The following is a 24133-nucleotide window of genomic DNA, read 5'->3' as shown; positions in this document are numbered from 1 at the left end:
GGATATAAAAAGTTAAATTGTGCCGATTTTTTAAATCCACATACCTACTGAAAGACGCGTAACGAAGAAATTAATATTTATTTTGTGTAATATCCGACACTTTAACACACTATAAAGTCATTAACAATGCTCCCAGTAATTGAACAGAAACTTTCAATTGCACAAATAGCAATACATTTGTATTTATTGAACCGACGAATCCAATTTCTGTTGTATTACAAAAGGTCAAGTTATTTCTTGGTTGACCTTTAAAATATAAAAGTTTTTAGTCCTTATATAACTCGCTAGTGATGTTTTATTATTCTAAATACAAAATAAAGTTTTACCTAACGTAATTTGTATAATGTTTAAAGAATGTAAGGTTACTTTCCCCAATAAGCCACGAAGGCAATTAGTTTAACACAAGTTTTGTTTGAGTCAAATTAAACCGCTTTAGAAGCAAATGAAGCATCTCAAGGTATTTCAACGGCTGCACCGCAAATGAAATTAAATCGCAGAACGAGTTTACAAACAAAATTGGCATTCCTTTAGGGTCGTGCCGCTTTGAGAAGTTTTATAGAAAGGCTTCAGGCTGCTCACTCACCACTGGTCCTGTGAATAATACCGTTTGCTTGTACTTTGGGACCCTATTCGATTAATACTTTAGCTGTCGCTCGCAGGAATGACTCGTCTTTGCCTATGACATTTGGCTCGGATTGCTGATACTTATCAAATTCTTTTGCTGTTTAATTAATCTTGGAGTTTTATGATAATTTTGTTTCTGAGTATGATCGATGTTCTATTAACTATTTTATTATAAATTAGCCAGATGATGATGTACGTAATATATACTGTTAATCTAATCATTGATACCTTGTACTTTAATCTATAGCATGTTTTAAACAAACAAATTTAATTTAAAATAGGCTCTCGAAGGATTTTACAGCTGTTTTATTATGTGTCATTTCATTCAATCCGTTGTAAAGATAGACTATTTTATTCTCTATTCAGCACCTGGCTCGAGCTTTGTTTGCAATAAAAACTAATCCGAGAACATTTCAAGATATCGCTGTTTCAAGGCAGGAATAGAGATATAAATCTCTGATACACCCAGCTACATTTTTTCTTGATATAATCTAGCTTTTTTGTCTTGAAATCTAAGGAAAATCTAATTGCCACAGTCCCTTGAATTTGCTATTCTTTTACTTTAATATAAAAACATGGAATAGACTACATGATTTAAAAAGCATTACCCCAAAAAAAACTATGGTAATTATTACTAAAATAACCATTTTCCTTAATAACTTTCCGTACCAATACACACTAGCTTATAAGGGATTACCCTATTAATCTCACACTAAGCCAATCTCGGACCCTTTTCTTCCACACATTAAGGCACAATTAACGGATTTACTATTTCTATTCGCCAAATACTATTTATATTTCATGAGGGGACACAATCTTTTCCTTCGTTGTCGACCTAATTCTGACACATATGTTATTCATGAACCTCTTTAGATGATACGAGTTTTCATAGTAAGCACACTCTAGCCATCTCGTTGTTTGAGGTAGGATGAAATTTTCAAGAAATTTTGCGGTGGTCGCTTAAAGTAAAAGGGTCTCGTTGGAGACGATGTGAAATTTGAATAGAAGCCATTCATCCTCCGTAATCTGGATGGTTTTGGGATTTGAGAATGTATAAATTTGATATTTTGTGAACTTTAATTTTATTATTGGGTCTGTTTTGTCTGAAATGTATAATGGTAGGGTATGACAAAAATATAAGAAAATTTATAACTGAACGGCTGATTGCTTATGTCTTCGTTCTTAAATAAATAAAAATCTCATTTATCGCATATATTTTCACTACGAATTTTTATATCTACTGAAGAGAGAAGCAATATTGATCATGGTCATCTGCCTCCAAAGTCACGGCTAACAACAAATATTCTCTATAAATTTATTATTGCTATCACACATAAAGTATGAATATCATATAACAACCGGTGGAAACGATTTCGACACTGAACCACCGCATGCTTTGTCAATTGAGCGTAAACGATGCGTAGGTGACCGATATCTCGGTCACACTCGTTCATTCTAGTCACGCAATTTTAGGATTAGCAAATGGCATTCTATATTTAATTGAGCCAAGTACTACATGACTTAAATTCAATATTATATCATTTTAAGATTTTAATTGCATAGCGCATCATGATTTTGAAATTAAAATTAATCAAATAAGGATTTTACTAACTTAAACGAAATTTGAATAGCGAAAAATGAAACAACTGGTCTTACGTATAATCTGATACTGATATTAAAACTTCGTTTAATTGTTCGATAAATCTTCCCATTCATAAATAATCCCCTAGCGCCGTGACATCGCAACGTCTGAAATTCCAAGCATTCAAAACTTTCCGAGTCAATTAAAGAGAAGATGAAAAGTTCACTCGCAAAAGGCAATAAACAAACGCGGGGTGAAATGACGGTTTGTTTGCGGGCTATAATATAAGGAGCGGGCTTAAGGGGGCTAGCAATAGGCATCAACCAGTAATTAATGGTCTGATAGAGAGAAGGGTGAAATTGGTTCAATTTGCAAGCTATTCATAGCTGTGCTAACACCAAAAACAAATGTTTAGATAAAATCAGATGTGTCTTACACTATTTACGATTAACAATTAATTATACACACAATACCACAAGCCTGTGTCAGGTGATTTTAAATTTCCACAACAATTTATAACACCCGTGGGATGCCGTAAATATCCGACGCAATAACGCGGTCCAAAATGTATCCCATAAAAATTCTACGGATTCAGCACGTATAGAGTGGTCTCGAACGGCTTTAAGTATGGGAAGCGGGTGGAGGTTCGGAGGTACCATCACCCCACCCTCGTATTTAGCTATTGTTTTAAGTGGGCTACACTTCGTTACGCCCCTACGTTTAGCTGAATTTTTGAGATCGGACTTTTTATTTTTTGTTGTAAGAACCCTCACGTTAAACTGATAATGACTACGTCCGTTTTAGGGGAATGCGAATGTTTCGTGGAGTTTAGCGAGGCTTTACCTTAAATTTATTGTAACGGTTGCAATGCTGCTCCTTCTTCGGTAATAGGATCTTTAATGGTAATCTAAAGAACTTGCACCTGGGTCAGTAGCCACTTAAACGGGAACAATCTATGATTATTCTGTTAGAATATATCACGTCGTTGGCGCCCTTGGCTGCAGGCTTTTCCTGTTTCAGGTTTCTCCCCTTTCACGTCCCTAACAATCCGCAAGAGTAATTTATCTCATTTCCCTCAATTACGGCCTTTTCATTGAAGTCGGTGTCACATGTCAAATGGGGTGAACTCGTGTGTGTTTTATGTGGAAATGTCGGATGATGAGTAATTTAGTGTGTTCATCTTAGTTCGTAATTGGTTCATTTGTTTACACGTCTGTTGGGAGTGTAAAGTTAATCGGTTTAATATTTCCAACCACGTCTTAAGTAACCTTAACGTGACTAGGTTTGCTTGATAGACCATTAAGTACTCTATTACTGTAGGTAAATAAAGCGCTAGTTGTCAGTATGTGCTTTGCAAGCAATATTATGTTTACGCGTATAAGAATATTAAATTTATAATACATATATCACTGATCAGGATGTATGTAATTCTTTTACATATAACCATTAGTTACTTTACTTAACATTAGTTACTCATTCCGATTTATGCACTTTAAATAGTTATTTTTAATTTTGTTGAGGAAAATGCATGCAGTTAAGTTGGGACGGTCTTTCGATGAGTTGAGAGGAGGCTGGAAAATATTTTTCTGAACAGTGTTAAATTCACCTTTTTTGTTTCACTGCACATAGCACATGTTTTATTAGTCGTAGCATCATCTACAATATTCGAGTATAGGGTGGAGCAAAACGAAACAGCGGCGTCACTGCCTATGTAAAACTAAAAAATAGCCATCATTTTGTGGTATTTTTGTACTATACGATATTACCCCTATACAATCTTACCCGAACGTACCTTATATTTTAAATGCAATATGGCATTATATAGTATTATAAAATATTATTATATCTACAACCATTATTAATATATTAAAGTGTCTTGTTTATGGCATTCTAAGCAACTTTATCTAATACCATTAATTATTTTCTACTTTGACAAAGCCAGTACCATCTGTCAGTCTAAATTAGTAAATGTCTCAAGTCAATTCTGCGTAAATCGATTACGAACTTACCCGATCATTCTTAATTTGTGCGAACCGTTAATTCGACAGATTCAACGATTTTCTTCTCCACTAGTTCACAGCCATTTGTATTTGTTTCAAGTTCGCCGACATTCCCTTGGGCGACGCATCTGAGGGGAAGGTGTGCTTAATTAGGAAATAATGCTTAAGCGATTAATCACAATACCCCACATGAAGGAATCTTTTGTTTCAAATAACCCCTGCCTTGATTTCCAATGGGACGTGAGCAGGGACGTCTCCGGTAGACCCGAAACTGTTCCGGTTCGTTTCATTGCCGTATTGCTGTTTGCTCATTGTAAAAGTCAAAAATGAGGTCACATTTCGGCAATTTTGTGTAAAAATATACGTATACGTTTTGCTTTGAACTGTACTTTTATATATAGATAAGTGGTTGTCGTTGGCTATCGATTGGATGAGGCCACACATCATTAACAATATGCGTGGATAATTTAGATATAGCCCAGCTCCTCTAAAACATTCCATCCAACCATCAAGATATTAAAGGTATGAAACCTTGAAAGAATTTTCGTACGCAACACTTTGACTTTCAAATAACGGTAAAAAATCTATAAGAGGTTTACGAAAACAATTGCCATCAAAACCTTCAATTAGCAAATCCTTCGCAACTAAAACAGTATGAAATTTGGTGTAAATGCATTAAAAGTGCGCTTTGTTATTAACGAGCTTCGCGACACGGATGGATCCGCCGAAACAGCTCGTTACGTAATAATGAACGTAATTGGTAATACAAAACCGCACGGGGACGGTACACTGTTATGAAGCATACAAATTTTCCGCAAACCCTTTAATCCACCGCTCGCTTATTTCACTTGTCCCCTCGTTGGATATCACCCCGTCTCCCCTCAGTTGATGAAATTTCGTCGATGCCTCCGAGGTACAGACTGTTTGTAAAATTCATTCAAAGCTTTGAATGTGGTATTCACTACATTTTACTTTGCAGGTGTAGTGCTCTTTTGTAAATGGCTCACAGGGGAGTATGGGGTAATGGTTCTATTTTAATTTGAATATCCTTGCATGTTATATTTATGGTTGGGGAAAAGACGCGGATAGACAGAATGTCTTCAAGAAAACGATATACATTTTATGTATGCTATAAAATATAAAACAATCGTAGATGTTTTCTGTTACTTTAGGACCTATATAAAGTTTATTTGATCGGGTGCGTCACGGCGTCTTAACAGATTTTTACCAAAACTGAATTAGATGTCAGTAAAATTGAATTGTAAGAAGACAACAAATAATTTATATTATTATTCCGGAACAAGAACATTAAAAAAAATTGGGTTAGTAGATGTTAAATTTTATTGTTTTACTTATAAAGTATTAGTTTAAATACCCTCTTAAAACCATATAAACATATTCTATGTATTTCTATGTATATAGTTGTAATTGCGGTTAAAAATAAGTCTTGACGGCTTTATTATATTCTTTATAAAAATATATATCCACACAATTCCTAATATACTCCCAAGGGAATCCTATAAAAACTCCCTCAACCAATTCACATGTAGAAGGTCACAAAAAAATTGTAAATACAAATTCACAAAGTCCCACAACCAAGAGAATAAATCATCCGCATATTATATCCCGGGCAGATATTTTTTCTGAAGTTTATTTTCGTTGAAACTTACAAATTTTCCCGTGAAGTTTATTTCTCGGACACATTGGGAGTTCGATAATGGATCGCTATTTTTATTTTAGACTAGCTTCCGCCCGCAGCTTCGCCCGCGTGGATTTCGGGCTTCAAAAATGGAGAAGGTGCTCAATTTGTCGGGATGTTTTTTTAATTTATGGTGGTATGCAGGTGGTCCGATTGTCCGGTCAGGGTCTGATGATGGGATCCTGGTGAAATCGAAGGAACTTTTAACCATTAAGGTTGCACACGAAATGACGGAAGCTTAAAAATGGAGTAACTTCTCCCGTTTTCCCAACATTTTCCTTCACTGCTATGCTCCTATTAATTGTAGCGTGATGAAAAGTATACTATAACCAGCTCAGGAGTATGAAAAATAATTGTACCAAGTTAAGTTAAAATCCGTCGAGTAGTTTTTGTTTCTATAACGGTTATACAGACAGACAGATAAAAAATTTACTAATTGCATTTTTGGCATTAGTATCGATCCCTAATCACCCCCAGTTATTTTGGAAATATATTTCATGTACAGAATTGACCACTCTACAGATTTATTATAAGTATAGGTATGCAAAAGTAGCTCAAAAATTGTCCATAACGAAAACATGCATTTTAAAGTAAAACAAAAGAAATAATATCGTGAAGCCAACCAAATAACTAATGATATATTAAATTTTGTGACTGTTCAATTTAGTCGGGTCCGCGATATCACTTTTGTTGAGTTTCAGAACGCGACATTACATTATTATATTCTGTGCTCCAACGCACACTGCTTTGATGTTAGGAACACACCTACATTGCTTAGACAACAGTGAACTTTATACAATAGCAATAAAGCTCAAATTGACTCTACGTATTAGTTAGAAAACGTTTGTATGGGAAATAGAAAAATGCTGTTTTGAGGATTTTCCCGGCAATTATTCGAATTTTTCTCACCTTTTAAACCTTCCCTAGACCTCCACGAATAATTCAAGACCAAGATAAGATAAATCCGTTCAGCCGTTCTCGAGTTTTAGCGAGACTAACGAACAGCAATTCATTTTTATATATATAGATTTGTAGAATTGTTAGTAGTTCTTTCATTGGCTTGTGACGCGTCACAGAGACCTTTCATATTATAAATTGTGACATAGATAAATACTGAATTTCATCACAATCGTTATTAATCACCATCGGTATCTAGTAGCTATCATTTCATCTGGAATTATAGTACCAGTTACTCAGTCCTATTTATTTTCTGAATTTACGTCAAGTTTTCTTTTATGTAGTTTTCAAACTTCACATCATTTTATTTCGTCACGAAATCATAAACTTGTTTCAATCAATCTATTATTAATACACACATTATTTTTAACTTCAACCATCAAAGTATCCTTTCAAGAAACCTCAGTTTTATCACCCTGGAGGTATTCAGGTATTCGCATCGCGTACTCGTCACCAACAAGACTCTACGCCCTCGTGTTCACGATAAAACGTGTCTATGCCATAAATATGTAATGAACCTTGGCGGCACACTTCGATAATGGTACGGTTTGGTACTAAAATTAAAGTTAGCGCTTATTCGCTAATCGTATCGCCATTTGCATGGAACAGATGTTCGGTATTGTTACTGCAATATTCCATATTGTTGACGATATTTTTGATATAATCGCTTGGAGTTTGTCTATCTTTTCCTATTTCTATTATGTTTTATATAAAACTTATAAAAAGCCTTCTGGGTTTAGTAGAACTCTTTTTAGAACTAATTTCCTAATCCTCAAATTCCATTTATCTTAATTTTATAAAGTTTCACACAACAAATTAAACGCACGTATAGTTACCGTTTCCAAAGCTTTAGAACATTCAACATTATATTAAAATCCCTGATTTCTACACCATGTACACATAGAAATATATCTATGTGCTCAGTTTCCTCGTATATATAAAATGCAGGGAGCGCATTTTGTTGAGAAAAACTCAAGGATAAGAAGGGTCCCGTGTGCGTGAGCTGCATGGCTAACACTTTGTAAAAAATTCTATGCGCTCGCTCAAGATATCTCCGTATTTTTTGTTCGGTTCAGTAACATTTTTCCTTTGTCACTATTATATGCTTGACAATATTAGCAATGTTATTGGGTGTTGAAGTATGGAACCCTCGTATTATATAATGGAATATTGTTTGTGTTCTAATATTTGAATGTGTTTGGAGACGTGGATTTAAAGATAAATTTATTTGTACTTAAATACATATTCAGGTCTTTAACAGCACTTATTGCTTTATACGGTGTACCAAGTGCGTCTAGTTCTTTTTCTTATCAGGTATAAAATATTGATTTTAATAATTCTGTAGACAATAATGGAAAAAAAAAACTCATTAAAATCCCACGCGCTGTACAAGTAACTTCATCTGCGGCCTCACGAGAATGTAACGTAAAGATAAAATTAATTAAATACGTTATTAATTACGCGAAAGTCTAAAAGTTTGTAATGTATAAAATATAATTAAGAAAACTTTTAATTAATTTGGAATTTCGCATACTTAACATGTGTACTCATTTCCCCTTTACCAAAACTCGCAACTTTCGTATGGTATCGTGCGAAAGAACTCTAATTAGTTGTTTACGAGATATTAAACCTACTTAACCTACTTAATAAACAAACCGTTGTCTATCTTTTGACAGCGTTGTCCTTCTTTTTATATATTCGACAATTGAAATCCTGGTTACTTATATTATTGAAGCGAAAGGAAAAGTACCTGATTACCTTCTGGGTTTTGAACACGGGACATAACCCCACAGTTCTCATCGCAATACGCCGATAGAATAACGAGGCGATAAAACACTATACACTCAACCTTTGTCAATGACATGGAATAGCTCGTCGTATAATACAAAATCCGAGCTTTCCAATTCATACGAACAATAGTCCAGCGGCAAGAATTGCTAAGCCATGTCAGAGATCCTATAGACAGCCTAAAATTCTGACATGACTGGTCTAGAATTGCACCCATCAATCCATACGGAGTGGATTGATAGCCAAACATGCGAGCCAAAGAAGCTGTGATCTTTCTGCCCTATCTTGGACCCATTGTTCGTAGAACAAAGGCATAAATTAAGTACTGTTAAGCAATTATGTATCGACAATTGTAAGATTAGTTTGAACACTAGGGTAAATTTTTAAAGTACCCTACAGTAATTTAAATTAATGATAGTTACCCCACAACGTCGCATTGGAATAGTTCTGTAATGACTGTGTGTGAGAAAAATAAAAATAAATAAATAAAAAAATCTAGCTGTTCGAAATACTTCAGTAGTTACAAATTATAATAGTGTTATTTTCATAATCGTTGGTGTATCATCCTCTCCCAGTGATCGTCTTGAGCAGATGTTTGTAACCTCATGGTCGCTTTATTTTCAAGGGTTGGGACCGCCTAAAACACTCATCCAGAAGCCCGGTTTGTATAAGCCGGCCCTTGCCAGGTTAACAAACGTAGGGAAAAAAGTGTTATGCAAAAACAATTTTCATAAACGTTTAAAATTCTCGGCCCATACAAAAATATTCATTACGAAACAATTACTGAACTTGGTAATTTTTCTACTTACTAAGTTTTGACAACTTCATTATTAAGCCATTTCACAGCAGGAATTTTTTTCTTTGTCAAGTATTCTTCGGACATTTGTATATTTATAGACACTTTTATTTCGGTTGGTGTTTTGTTTATATCTTTAAAAGTTAGAATACCCTTGTCACGTTAATAACAATGTGCCTTAGCGAATAATTCATTATTCCAGAACATAATAGTTAAGCGCTATCTTTGCTTGTTAATCTAGGTTGCCAATAGCTATGATTTTTTATAATCTTTATAAGCGTCTTTACCGTTTTCAACACAGACTCTTAATTATACGTAAAAACCCTGAAATAAAAAAAATCGGGTCTAGTTGCCTTTATTAAGGTCTGGAATCTGCAACTTCTTCGGCGCCACATAATTGCTTTATTATTTTAAAATTCTAAATGTAATGCGAGGGTAGTGTAAGTGTTTAACATACCTACATATATAAAGCATGCTACACTGTCAGTTAATGTATTAATGTGAATATGTTATCACCCACTAGCATCACTGACAGGTGTAGCACCTTATAACTAAAATGATTTAATTGAAAATGAATTATTGAGGAAAGACTTCTTCAAGTATCATACACTCTATATCTGTGGACCTATAAAGCAAAGGAAAAGAAATATACATGAAATATTGAGTGAGTAATCTAAGTGATAGCAATTTTAAAGTTCCCTAATAACTATACGTGATCGAATGAATAGAGCCGAAGGTACTCGAAGCTCCACTCGATGCAGGGCCGATAGACGCCTCGTAGGGGAGTAGCGATCAAATATGTTTTACATGCCTATAAGTTTTGGTAAAAATATTGGTTTATTTTATTTACGCGCATGTTAGATATTCAAATAAAACTATTTTTCGAAGTAGTAAGATATTGTAACTTTAACTTATTTGATGAACAAACACCTTAGTCCGTTTCATGATTATGAAGGCTGCAAAGTCTTCGAAACGTCAGGACAAAGTAATAATATAAAAATCACGATAAAATCCCGAAAGAAGCAAAAATATTGGCCTGTTACATATTTGTCTTGATGTAGATATTTGTGTGAGTATATTTCTTATTCAATGTAAAAGAGATTACAATATTATGTTAAACCCAATGAAATATTTTTATTTATACTTTACAAATACTTATTATGGCAAAGAATGTACTTATTAAATAGACATAATTAAAATGAAACCCCGGAGCGAATTTTAGGTAACATCATTAATAAATCCTGTGAATACCTGGAGAAAAACAACGACATCTCAAAATCTACTTCTTCTTTACTTCTTCTCTTCTTCTAATTAACATAATATTTGATATAACGTAAATACAACATGTTTTTATAACATTATGTACTCCGACAGAAATTCGAAAAGGTGTAATGTGAAATTATTTTAATATCCGTAAATAAATTTTATTAGAATGTTCGACCTAAATTCATTAAAACTTGTGCATCAAGTCCAAATTCAACTACCATGGACAAAACAAAAGATTTCCACAAAACTCGACGCGGGACAGACAAAACTTAATAAAACTCATAAATAATGGCCGTCTAAGTGTTAAAATGCGCAAAGTTGGAGTCCAAATGTGAGTTAGTGAAGAGAAACATCGTTAATAATTAGGTTCGTCACGTCCCGGGGAATAAATTGCGGTGAACTTAATTAAAGAGTTGCAGAGGACCCCGGTGGGCCCATTCTCATTCAAGTCTTATTCACTGTTTGTTTTATACGTAATTATGCTAGATGCATTATCCGTTTGAATACGCAATGTGACTGCGTAATTTTAATTCTTCTATGTAGTGTTTTGTTTCTGTTAATGCCATTTATGTGTTTCCAATGTCATAATTAATTTTTATGCACCTTCACTTGGGGATTAAATATATATGATTGAGACATTCTCTATATTTGGAAATATAAAATTGGCGTATCGAACAACAAAAACGCCATTTTACTCTTAAACTAGTCCTTAGAAGTAAAAAACAAATTGTCATTTATCATTTCGTCACAGGATGCTCATCACAGTCGCTGAAGATATTCCCGATCCAGAAGCAGCAGACGGTAGCTGTAGGCAAGTCAGTGGTGCTGTCGTGTCAAACTGATGTCGACGACCCGGCGCTCGTGACCCAACCACAATGGAAGGACCCTAAAGGGCTTGTCATTAACGAAGCCGCGTAAGTACTTTTATGACTCAACTATACAATGGACTGGACTGAATTGTTATTAGGACGAGGGACATTAAACTAAGTGTAAAGTAACTAAGATAAATTCAAAACTTAAGTAAATTGTTTTAGAGTTTCAACTTCTAAAATTTGTATTTGAAATTTAACTTTTATATTTATTTAAAGTAAACGAAAATTTACTTAAATTTATTTCATCCCCATTAGTGGTACCAGGCAAATCTTGTGAAAAAGACTTCGTATATTTTTTTTTCTATATTATTAACGGAATAAGATTCTTCATAAAAGCGTCACATGATGCGTAAACTCATGTTATATACAAACATACACATCCCCTCCAAATTATATTTGAAACTGGTGTCCTAAGACAGTGGTGTAAGATTTCTCATTGTGTCAACCAGAGCCGGAACCCGACCCGAGATCTACACAGAAGCGATGCCGGCGAAGCAATTGCAGTTGCTGTACATATCGTCGATAACTCTAGCAATGGCTGGGAACTACACTTGCGTTTCCACCTACACTAACATTCCATTGAGTGCCAGTGTTGTTTTGGATACTATTGGTAAGTTATTTTGAAGTCTAGATGCTATAGACCATTCAGAAAATTTAATTACTTAGCTGTACACTTATGTAGGTAAGATATTTTGAAGTAAAAATATAAGATAGATCAGAATTCAATTTCTTAGTAACAGCTTTAAATATATATTGAAGGTATATGTTACTGTCTCATGGATGAAGAATTTAAGGAGTTTATATATAACTAATATCTAAAGTACATATTAGACTAATTTTATGTAGGTCAGTAATAAGTCGATTTTTGAAGACATTATTTTGCCTATAGTTGCCATTACATGGACCAACGCTAATGAAAACCAATATGCAACGAAGGGTAAAGATTTTAAGGTGATGTGCGAAGTGACAGCCGAACCTCCGCCTTCAGTAGATTGGTTTAAGGAAGGAACTCCTGTAAGTATTTTATTGACTTAAATAATAGCAAAAAATAAATAAATAAAAAAAATGTGAATACAATTAAACGTTATGTTTTTAGATTGCGACCGGAGATAGATACGTCATTCAGACGAATGGTTTGCTAATAAAAGGCGTAGAGGAGAGCGACGATGGTACATACACGTGCCGAGCTGTCGTCATCCAAACTGGTGAACTTGCTGAACGGAATATTAAACTTGAGGTATGTAAGAAATTGTACGATATTTAACTAAATGTAATATAATATTCGTAAAATAGGCAGCAAAATACGTTTTCTGGATATATTTATTTGTTGGTGATATCAGTAATGGGATAGTCGTAATAAAATAAAATTTGCTTAACTTATTTAAATCCATTTTTTATTAATCTAAAGCTAATGCTTTGTTTGGTATATTGGTAGTAACGTAAAATTAGTTCCATCCAATATTATAAATGCGAAATATTGTGAAAATGTTTCAATGTTAGTTAGAAGTAAAGACAAAAACCGTTGAACGGATTTGGATAAAATATGCCACGTGGATAGACCATGTCCAGGAGTAACATTTTTATTCCGGTAATTTACTACGATGGGAAATAATAGATATTATTTGTCAGATTTTTAAATAGGCGAAGCTGGGGTCGTATCTGTGGCATTATGACTCACTACAGGAATTTTGTAGCGGGAAAGATTTTTCACGCGGTCGAAGCCGCGAGCAAGACCTAGTAATGAATAATACTGGATGTAATGAATTATAAATAAAACGACGTACATCAAGTAAATTTGATATTTTATCCTATATTCCCGGAACGACAAACATTAGAGTCTCGTCTCATAATCATATTTAGTGGGAGGGAAATGGTACTATGATAATATAAAAATATTTTTTCTTATAGTCACTTTCTTTAAAATAAATACATAACATTTATTATACTATACCTGATCACCATCGTGGCAAACATCGCTATGTTTAGAAGGTATTAATATTTTATGTGGTTGCAGGTTTATACTGCACCAGAAATGGAAGAGCGTGAATCAAGGGTTGAGATCAAAGAAGGAGAATCAGCAGCCATTACTTGCAAAGCTAGAGGCAAACCTCCACCGAGGTACACGTGGATTAAAGCTTCCACTCGCGAGGTAAAATACTCCTGTACAATTTTAATTTCATACTACCTAGTTAAAAACATTCATAAGTCGATTAAACAGTAAACAAAAATAGATACAGCAAATTTTAAAGTATTTCTTTTCCTATTTTAGAACTTGGCGACGACATCAAGATTTAGCGTAAACGAAATTTCCGGTCTCCTTACATTTGATAGAGTCGAGGCGGGAGACTACGGGAAATACATTTGCAGCGCTGTTAACAAAGCGGGACAAAACGAAACTGAAATTGAAGTCGAAGTACTTGTTAAGCCGAGAATTTTCGAGTTGAAAAACACAACTGCTCCCCAAACACAAGAGGGCAGGCTGGAATGCAAAGCCACCGGCCGGCCGGCGCCTAGGATTAGCTTCCGTAAACTGAGCAATTCGGATCGCTTTTTGAATGGACCTAATGATGGCGGCAGGTTCGTTTGGTTTTGTTTTTCGATCCACTTCATTTTTGCCTGTTGGAAGTGATTTTCACTGTTTATTTACTTTGTCGATTTGTAGTAAATTAATTAAATTCAAACTGAATATTTTATAGGATCACAATTGAGACTAGCAGCAGGCAAACAGGTGACCAGATGGAATCTACCGGAGTTATTACTATCTCCACGCTGAACAGAACCGATGATGGCCTTTATGAATGTGTTGCTGAAAATGACGGTAAAGACTTTACATTCGAATCAAACCTTAATTGCCGTTACATTGATTTAATCGGCTTGCAATAATATATTTGAAGTGTTCTGAAATGTTAATTTTGAACGATTATTTTACTATTATTCTAATAATTAGGTGGTGAGGCAAGGAGGAATGGCCATCTAACGGTTGAATTTAAACCAAGCTTTGAACACATGCCTACAGTGCCTATCTGGGCTATGAACAACCAACCCGTTAATCTCAGTTGCATTGCTGAAAGTATTCCCAACGCTACCATCAAATGGAAGTAAGTAGAGATCGTAGTTGAAAGGTCTTTGCCTTAAAATGATTATTTTTGCCTGAGATTTAATTTATCGAAATAAGGAAATATTTCGATTAAAACCTGTCATATTTTGTAAATTTGGAATATAGTTCCGAACGGATAGTATCACTTAGTATAAAACAAAGTCGCTTTCTCTGTCCCTACCTTTGTATGCTTATATCTTTAAAACTACGCAACGGATTTTGATACGGTTTTTTCAATAGATAGAGTGATTCAAGAGGAAGGTTTATATGTATAATAACATCCATTAAATAGTGGAGAAATATTGCACCCGTGCGAGGCCGGGGCGGGTCGCTAGTTTTATAATATTTTTTTACTATAATGATAATTTTTTTATGTTGTAAGGTTCCGTGAACTTGATTTGGTAGAGAGCCCACATGTGAAGATTTTTGGCTCTGGCCCTATAAGCTATATTACCATCACACCTTTGGACCAAGATTTGTTCGGAGTATACAAATGTATTGCCACCAATACCCACGGTGAAGCCGAGCATATCATTCAGTTTAGACGAGCTTACCCTCCAGGCGCTGTTGTGCAGGTAAGAGAGTTTACTACTCTTTAATAAATCTGATTGTAAACGTGTAAACGAAAAAACATGTGCTAAAACAACTTTTTTTTGTTTGTGCTAAGGTCTGCACGTATTCAATGAAACGATTCATAAAATTGTACCAATAACATTATTACTTTGGGTCCACACACTGTTCTGACAATGATAATCTAATTTTTGCAGGCTAAACAAGAAATAATAACTGCAACGTCGGTCACGTTCGGTATTGTGGGACCTGCTGAAGAAATGGGTCCTCCAATATTGGCTTACACAGCTCAATATAAGGAAAATGGCAATTTTGATTGGAATCTTGCGCAGAATCGGACGTGGTCAGCTAACTCCAACTCCCTCTACGTCGTCGAAAATTTAAGACCCATGTTCACATACGACTTTAGGTTCGCAGCTGCTAACCAGGTTGGAGTTGGTGCGTGGGGTTCCCCTCTAACAGTTATTATGCCTAGGAGGTAAGAAATCGCTGCTGTTACAATATAAAATAAATAACCTTCGCAATCAATCAACTGTTGACTGTGAACCGCTATGACTAATCATAAAAAAACAGTGTAAATGATATAGCGTTATTTTATAGGTCGCCACCCGAACAACCAAAGTGGAGGGAAGATATTAGCTCTGAATCACTCATTCACGGCAATTATGCGGATCGGTATGAACTGAAGTGGAAAGTGCCGGCTCATAACGGTGAACCCATCGACCTGTACGAAATACAGTACTGCCCTGTAAGTAGCACTTGCTCATAAAACAAATATCTATAATGAAATTCGATGTAATATTTATTCGTTTACTTCATCAGGTCTTAAAAGTAAGTGGTGACTGGCGAGTGGCCGACGAGAGTCTGTGTGTGAAGGAACAAATTGAATCGTTTGAAGTGATCAACTACGAGGTGCGAGGTCTCCGTCCCGACACTCGCTATCGCATGCATTTACGGGCTCACAACGTGCTCGGGTTTTCTCTGCCTGCTCAACTATATGTTCAAACCGCTCTTGGTGAGTACAACAGTGAGAGTAACGAAGTACCTCGGCAGCCAGGTTTCTATGACGTCACCGCGTCTGAAGCCTTAAAGCCCTCCTCAGCCATCATCACCACCTTTTGTGTTCGTATGCTCATAATGTCTTTTGTTTTGTGTTTGTTTTTGTGAACTGCAAGTATTTTATTACTGTGTCAGTGTTTCTGTGCCCATTCCAATGATTTATTTTGAATCATGTGTACTCGTGTCGAGTGTAAGCAACGAAGTTTTATTTTGCTACTTTTAACTTGCTATTTTAATATTTTGCTTTTTATGAGTACAATTATTTAAGACTTCTGCTGTTAACCAGATATTATTTAACACTGATTATGTATTTTTTAGCAAATCAACTCCTTTGTTTCACTAGACATTATGATGCTTTTCGATTATATTGTTACATCTTGCCCTTACGATATAAGATATGAAATAGGTACAAAATGACGACACTGAATTGTGCAAATATTATAGTGTGTGATTAAGTTATTTTAATTTCGTAGTATTTTTATTCTTGGCATGTTAATTTGGATTTTGTTTTTCACAAATAGTTGTTATTATTTTTTGGTATTATTGCTTTAGTAGTGTATTAATATGATTTCAAAAATGTACAATAATTAACATAATTTCGAATTGAAGAGTTTTATTATGTTGGTGTTAATTTATTAATAACGGTAAGTTTAATTACCTATACTTTATTTTTGTTTCTTTTTTAACATTTTCCTTTAGTTTTCGTTTTCGATTCTACATAATTATCATTATAAATATTTTCTAGGTAACCCAAACGGATGTTCAAGCCATCTCAGATTGGCTCACGCTAAAATGGATGTTATGGCAGTGCTATTCGCGTTCTATTTAATATATTAATGTTAGCTTAATAATATTAATCATTTAAAATTACGAAAGTCTAAAGACTACTGTTGTTACTAGGAGAAATACTTGTTGTGATAAAACAATTGGTTGATGTGTAAATATTTAAGACGTGATTTATGTTCAAATATGATTTGTTTCCAAATGGACTAGACATTGTATCAATTCAAAGTAATATCCTCTGTTTCCGATTAATAGATATTTTAAATTAGTGCCAAATATACTATGTCTAGTATTCTATAAAGTATGTAGGTAGTTAAACGGCTAATAAATTAACACTGCCAGAATAAGGAATCGTAGCGTTAATGCCAAGATAATGCCAAAAATATGGCACCCAGTATATCGTAATATAGAAAATCATTAAAGGTTAATAAGATTTGTGTACGAATTTTTGATGACTATTTTGTCTTTTTGATATAGATTATGTAATATAGAGTAAAGATTTGCGAAGAAATTGTCCACGATGTGAATGACTGTGAAGATGAGAACGGTAATACGATTGTATAGCACTGCGAGGCAAATACATTAAGTTAATATAATATAGTTAGCCAAAAATTCTTCTTGAACTACGAAGCGTTTGAATTGTGATGTTTTAGCAGAAAGAAATGACCAATGTGAAAAATAATAAATGTTTTCAAAACATAAACCATTTACTACTTTCACACCGTTTTAAAATGAACGAAGAGATTTTCGATGAATGTTATCCATTTTAATATTTGATTTGTATTGAATACACGATTTATTTCGAAGCTTCATTCATTTTTATAGTAGATTATACAACCTTTATAAATATACTAGAGAAATAAAGATATCTCATGAATCTAACAAATTAACAATAATAATGAGAGATAAAAGAAAGCTGTCAAGATGCTTATCAAGAGACCAATCCATTAACCCTTTGTATGTTGACCGTTTGCCAAGTGTGTTTGTGTCATCCTGACTGAAATTTGGGTAAATATATTTTACATTAATATGATATACTTTAAATAGTTTATAATCCTGCTGCATAGTATTCTTCGGAATGTACTAATTACTTCTGCATGAACTTTGTGTACACCCCTCGGATATTAATTTGAATCACATAATCACAGGCATGTTCGCTGCATTAATGAATAACTAAGTTCTTCTAAACATTTATTTTTACAAATGATCCATGTGTTTCAATTATGATTTTATTACCATTATTAGATTGATCATGATTTTTATTTAACTGTTTCAAATGTTTATCTGATTATTTTCAAGCATGAATGGTGTAATGAAATTGCCAGATTTCATATGATTTTGGCAGTTTTACTAGGCAATCAGGTTTTCCAGTAGATATAATGTACTCTATTATGTTAAATTGTTGCTTGAAAAGGTATTCATTGCTACCTCACTAGTTGATTTATTAGTTCATGATTGTTTTAACGTGAAATAACAAACCACTAACGTACCCTTTCAAGGAATAATTGTGTTTTTGAAGGATCCAGAGGTGATGGTCAATAGTCATCCATCAAATTGTTAGCGTTATATACATTTATTTCCTTTTCTTATTGAAGTAATTATAATAGATCCCGGTATCGCTTCTATAGAATCAATTGTCATGGGGTTTGAACATTTATTTTGCGATAAAACGAATCTCACCTGGAATGTTTGCATCTTGACAACTTTTCTTTTTTAAATTATTATCGTTAATTTTAAGGTTATTTATGTATCGTTATGTTTCATTTTCATCATTCATCGTCATTTCATTTCATTCAAACCCCATTTCATTAGTGAAGGGCTTTATTAAAAGAGACTTTAATAGTTTAGTATCAGCTATAGGTGATTGGGTGCACGTTTTCTTTATCTGAGAGCACTCCCCGTTGATCACCAACATTCTGATTGTAATGAATGTCAGTTGCTGTGTACAATAATCTCCTTACTTTGCATTAACATCTGTGTACACGCCAACGCTTCGAATGTATTTATTACAATCACTTCCATGTCATCTAACATCTTCAGCTTTTATGACATGATAAACGAATGTTAAGAACAGTAAACAGGTAAATACTATGTCTGTATACATTTCAAATAGTTTTTTGTATCCCTAATCGAAAGTATGAGAAAATTTTTAAGCTGAAATGCGATTTTGTTTCGGTTTTTATAGCTCCATTAATTTTAGTTGCAATTGATTGCTTTAAAACAAAACAGACATGGTATCATATCAATACTGCTCTTACCTCTGTGGAAGCATATTTAACAAAAAGTTGTAAATCCAACAGGTGTGGGACGTTACGATTACGCTCAACCTCAGCTGCTCTCAAGCGGGGCCATTATTGGGCTCTCCTTGGCTGGAGTCATCATCTGTCTGCTCATAGTGGACCTCTTCCTTCTATGCTTTAGGCGGCAAGGGGTTATCGCCACTATATGCGGCAAGCGCGCCAAGAAACACAACGACGAGGAAGCTAAACTTGGAAGGTAAGACCATTAGCAATCCTCAAACCTTTATTCATTTGTGTTAACATTCTTCCAAATTCTCCCATTCATAAACAATCCAATAAATGTTCACGTGATGGCACATCATCGACATTATCTTTTTGAATCTTTATCTTTATGTGTTTAATTATACTAGAACCCAGGTCCTCCATTGTCCGTCTCTTAAGTGTTAGTGTCGATGAGAGATGTTTCTGCCCGCTAGTCTGTACGGTTGGCGCTTCCCGCTCCCTTATTGCAGCACGAAGCCGCGCGCGCCGCCCTCCCCCGCGCCCCTGCCGCCGCCGGTCAAGCTCGTGTCAACTCCTACGTAAGGCGCCAAACAATAGCCATACTGCCTGCATGCTTTTTGAATGGTTTAGCCCTTGTGAGGAGAACTAATGAACACGAATCTGACCAGCACTGGTTTTGATTGAAATGGCGCATACATAAGTATAACTAAGCGGGTAAATGATGAACTTTTCGCCGGGGCTGACCACACTGTAAATATTGGAGAGCAGAAATGCTTAGCGTTTTGCCTTTGTATGGTAAATAATGACGTTGGATATTAAAGAGCTTTAAATGGTCCGGTAGAGTAATTAGATTCTGCAAAATACAGTAGTGTACATATCGTAAACGCTTTGGTTATTATTACCTGTTATAAAGAGTGGAAATTATAAACATACATAATATGCTACGCTGCTACACTGAATCAATAGTATTGGTTCTACTCGGAACATCTCTTACGACAGTTTCTCGTTATCATTCCGATGTAAAATCATTTTCCTACATTTTTATTTTGTGTATATAACTTTACATATTTCATTAATTGTACGAATTTATTCAATTAAGGCACTCACTAACCCGAATTTTATTAAACAATTTATGCAATAGTGTTTATTTCAATAAATCTCATATTATATTACATTGTATTGAAATACACGCGATTAATGATAAATTGATTAAGACATTGATCATGAATATAGCACTAACATAATGTTTGTTCTTCCCCACGCTGCCTTACCACATTTGTAGTTATGTACCGACCACGCCAGTGTAAGATTTATATTCATATTTCGATGTATATACATATAACCTTGTCTTGTGCGCTGTGTGTTTGTGTTATATCGCTTCCCAATTATAATTTGCACAGATTATGCTTGTTTTGTTTACTGGCTTTCATGTCATGTATCACACAGCGTAGATTGTAAATAAATGGTGTATAAATACTAATTTAGTTTATGAATATATGATTAATGTTGATTCTCCTCGTAGAGATGAAAAGGAGCCATTGAAGGAGACAGGCGAGGATGCTATTAAGCGTAACTCGTCCGTGGAGTTCGACGGTCATCGGGTGTATGCTACGAGTGGAGGACCGATAATTGGCAAAAACTCCGCTGTCTAAGAACTAGAATATAAGGGATAATCTCATTTTTTTTATAAAAGTAGTGATGTAGCCGATTCTTTTTGCGAACATTTGTGCAGATTTTATATTGTTTATTATATTTTTATACTTATGTTTATTTCAGACTGAATTTCGCGTTAGACTTTGTATACTCACAATTTATTATAGATACGATTTGACTACATCACTCGTAGTAAAGAACAATTTTAATACATAATAACATTAATATAAGACTCATATTCATATTTCGAATAAGCTTGTGTTCATGTGACGCGCGCGCAATATTCTAAAATTATAATTGAGAATTTCTTCATAATTATCAGCTTTACTTATACGATTATATATTTTTATAATCAAACTTAATTCACTATAATCTTTGAAATATTCATAAATGTTTTTACATTGAACAGATCAGCTTCCGAGGTACAAATCGTGCCTTCTAAAGTATTTATTTATGAGGGTATTATAGGATAGGTTAGTGTATATATAATATAGGCCATCACACTATGTCACAATATTTTTTATTTATTTCACGAAATACATCTTGTTTGTCCTATAGTCACTTACTACCTCCCATTAATGATTACTTACGTTTATGCGAATGTTAGACATTGAAATTAAATTAATTTTATGGAATTTATAGCGGTTTATACTTCTTTCACAACGTTTAAAAGGCTATAGGGTTTGACGGAGAGAATTGACATGAAATCCTTTAGTTTAATTTTAATATCTGTCATTAGTTTGAAGGACAGAGAGCAGAATTATTTAAACCGTATTTTAATGAAGTCAAATGCTAAGTCCAATACAAATTGAGCATCCGATTATTACATTTTCCAGACGTTACAATGAACTATTCCAGTTGCGACAATTGGACTTACGTTTTGATGTTAATCAATTCTGTTCTAAAATATTCATTCGACACATTTTCTCTAGTTAAGACGAATTTCAATATTCGTAGTAACAAATCTCATGAATAGTTTAGTGAAGCTTGTAAATAGTATTTTAGGCTTGTAAATATCACACTTAATTGTATCGATTATTTTCTTTTCGTTCAGATAATCCTCATTAATTTAGGTGTGTTGCGGATAAAGTTTATAAGGGAGGCAAAGTAAAGATAGTCTGGAACATAACATATCTATATTTTACCAGTATGTTTTTAGACATCCAAAAATAGACGTTATTTTTTTAGTACAGAATATAAAGTCGTGTGGCTGTATTTGCCTCTCACGTATTATACATACATACATACATATATACATAAATCCTCTACAGCCATCAAAGAAAATGTCTCAGAACAACGTTTAAAGCATCTACAATAGGTATAACAGGCAAATGATGACATGAAAATAATATCAATGCTATATTTTACTGTCCACCTTACAAACTTTATAAACAACGAAATTCGTATAAATCTGACATATACAAAATGTTATCCAGTCTCATTAAACAGAGTTGCTTAAGACGCGCTTCTGTTAACTTAGGTATTTCTATAGTTCGTATAAGTTAAATAAGTACTTCGTAGAGTAAGTTATTCTAAGAATCCTATTGTTTATTGTATTGTTTTTATACCGAATTGTATTATGAAAGGAGGATGACTGTATCTCTGTTTAGACGACACGTTGAATTTTCGATCGCCTATCGTCCGTTTTCAATAAACGATTCCAATCTTAATCCTCCGATTTCAATGAACTAATTAGAATAAGTCAAACATCGTTCTGATTGGTCAATTTTCGCGATGGCGTTTAATTATCTTTTCTTGTGATTTTTGTATTCGATATAAATTACAAGAATAATGATACGGGATTTTAATGTGTCGTGTAAAAAGAGTATACTAATTGTGTATGTTTTTAACTACATTGTTCTACTTAATTTGTACTTATTCTAACTTAAAGGCCGCGCTTACTAAGTTATATACTTGTTTATTTTGTATTACACGTTAACTTATCTATTACTTATCGATATAAAAAAGTATTAAACATTTGAATAAATATATTATATAAAGAATATTTTGCGTAGGTAACTAATATGTATGGAATACAGAATTTTATAAAGTTTCAGAGCTGAAATTGTATACCTATTTATTGAATATAGTATTTTATATCATAGAAATAACGATTACAAATAAAACAGAAATGACGGAAGATTTTATTTAACCGATTCGTATATTAAAATACTTTACTGTATCACAATATTTTGTTATAGTTTGTTTTTGAACTTATTTACATAAAATATATTTTAACAACATGCTCATAATATATTAATAAATATAAAAAGGCTATTGGACGCTTAATACTTAAACAAACACTTAGGTTATCTTAAACTGTTAACACGTTGAATGGAAAATTATAATCAATTTTAAAACTAAGACTAAATTCATAACTTGCACAACCACAATGATATTTATTCTTTAAATGATAAAAAAAAATATATATACGCTATACGTAATCTAGAAAATACCATTACAATTAAAAATGAACTTTACTGTCAATAGAAATTAGGTAAGCTTTTTAAGATTACCTAATTCACTGTTCAACTGTTACATTCAACGTGTACGCTGCAAGCCATAGGTATAATACAAAGTATTTTTAACATCCAATGCACGAGATTATGTTTAGTACACTTGTAGATAAGCGTAGTGGGAAGTTATTTGAGCGCGATTTATGCTTTTATGTATGTATAGCTTGGATGTTACGGCTGTCTGTAAGCTTGGTTGAATGTACGGACGAGGCTACGGAAAACGCATTTTTATAAAAATAAATGTACTGAAAAAATATGTTGTTTTCTTTATTGTCTCATAAGTTATTTGTCTACACAATATCAAACTCTAATGAAATAAATAAACATGGAGTACAATTTTATGTTGCTAAGTACAGTAGTAAAAAGTATAACTATATCGCAGCTAGCAAATAAACTTCGCAAAGCGTGGACGCTAATCTAAATACCTCATTGGAAGGAAAGGTCTTGGTTTAAGAACAGTTATGTATAGTAAGTTGACATCATCTAAAAAATGGATCCAAAAAGTCGGTTTAAAACCAGCTGTTACATTTTTATAATTACCAGTACATACTAATATTGTCTTGAAATCTTTCGGGGAGGCCTATGTTAAGCAGTGGACTTTGTGTGGCCGATGAAGATGATGATTACA

The 24133-nt window shown here is 33.8% G+C and overlaps 1 protein-coding gene across 3 annotated transcripts in view; it reads left to right on the top strand.

Annotated features, from left to right (window-relative positions):
* LOC115453062 (fasciclin-2) overlaps positions 1-23759 on the top strand; it is a 138499-nt gene extending 114740 nt beyond the window's left edge. The window contains exons 2-16 of one of the 3 annotated variants that reach the window (XM_037437377.1): positions 11464-11626; positions 12034-12194; positions 12474-12598; positions 12681-12821; positions 13599-13733; positions 13854-14161; positions 14281-14402; positions 14532-14682; positions 15064-15256; positions 15449-15729; positions 15852-15999; positions 16074-16266; positions 19394-19589; positions 19846-19914; positions 20859-23759. In XM_037437377.1, coding sequence (XP_037293274.1) covers positions 11464-11626; positions 12034-12194; positions 12474-12598; positions 12681-12821; positions 13599-13733; positions 13854-14161; positions 14281-14402; positions 14532-14682; positions 15064-15256; positions 15449-15729; positions 15852-15999; positions 16074-16266; positions 19394-19589; positions 19846-19914; positions 20859-20988 — 2516 coding nt within the window. In that variant the 3' untranslated portion in view covers positions 20989-23759. Of the gene's footprint in view, positions 1-11463; positions 11627-12033; positions 12195-12473; positions 12599-12680; positions 12822-13598; positions 13734-13853; positions 14162-14280; positions 14403-14531; positions 14683-15063; positions 15257-15448; positions 15730-15851; positions 16000-16073; positions 16267-19393; positions 19590-19809; positions 19915-20858 lie in introns of all 3 variants that reach the window. The other 2 variants (XM_037437376.1, XM_030181707.2) reach the window with 2 other exon arrangements.
* Positions 23760-24133: the final 374 nt, after the last annotated feature.

This window comes from Manduca sexta, chromosome 11, assembly GCF_014839805.1.
Source record: "Manduca sexta isolate Smith_Timp_Sample1 chromosome 11, JHU_Msex_v1.0, whole genome shotgun sequence".
Taxonomy (NCBI): Eukaryota; Metazoa; Arthropoda; class Insecta; order Lepidoptera; family Sphingidae; genus Manduca; species Manduca sexta.
The sequence above is the reverse complement of the archived record's forward strand: the minus strand, read 5'-3'. Positions and strand labels throughout refer to the sequence as shown.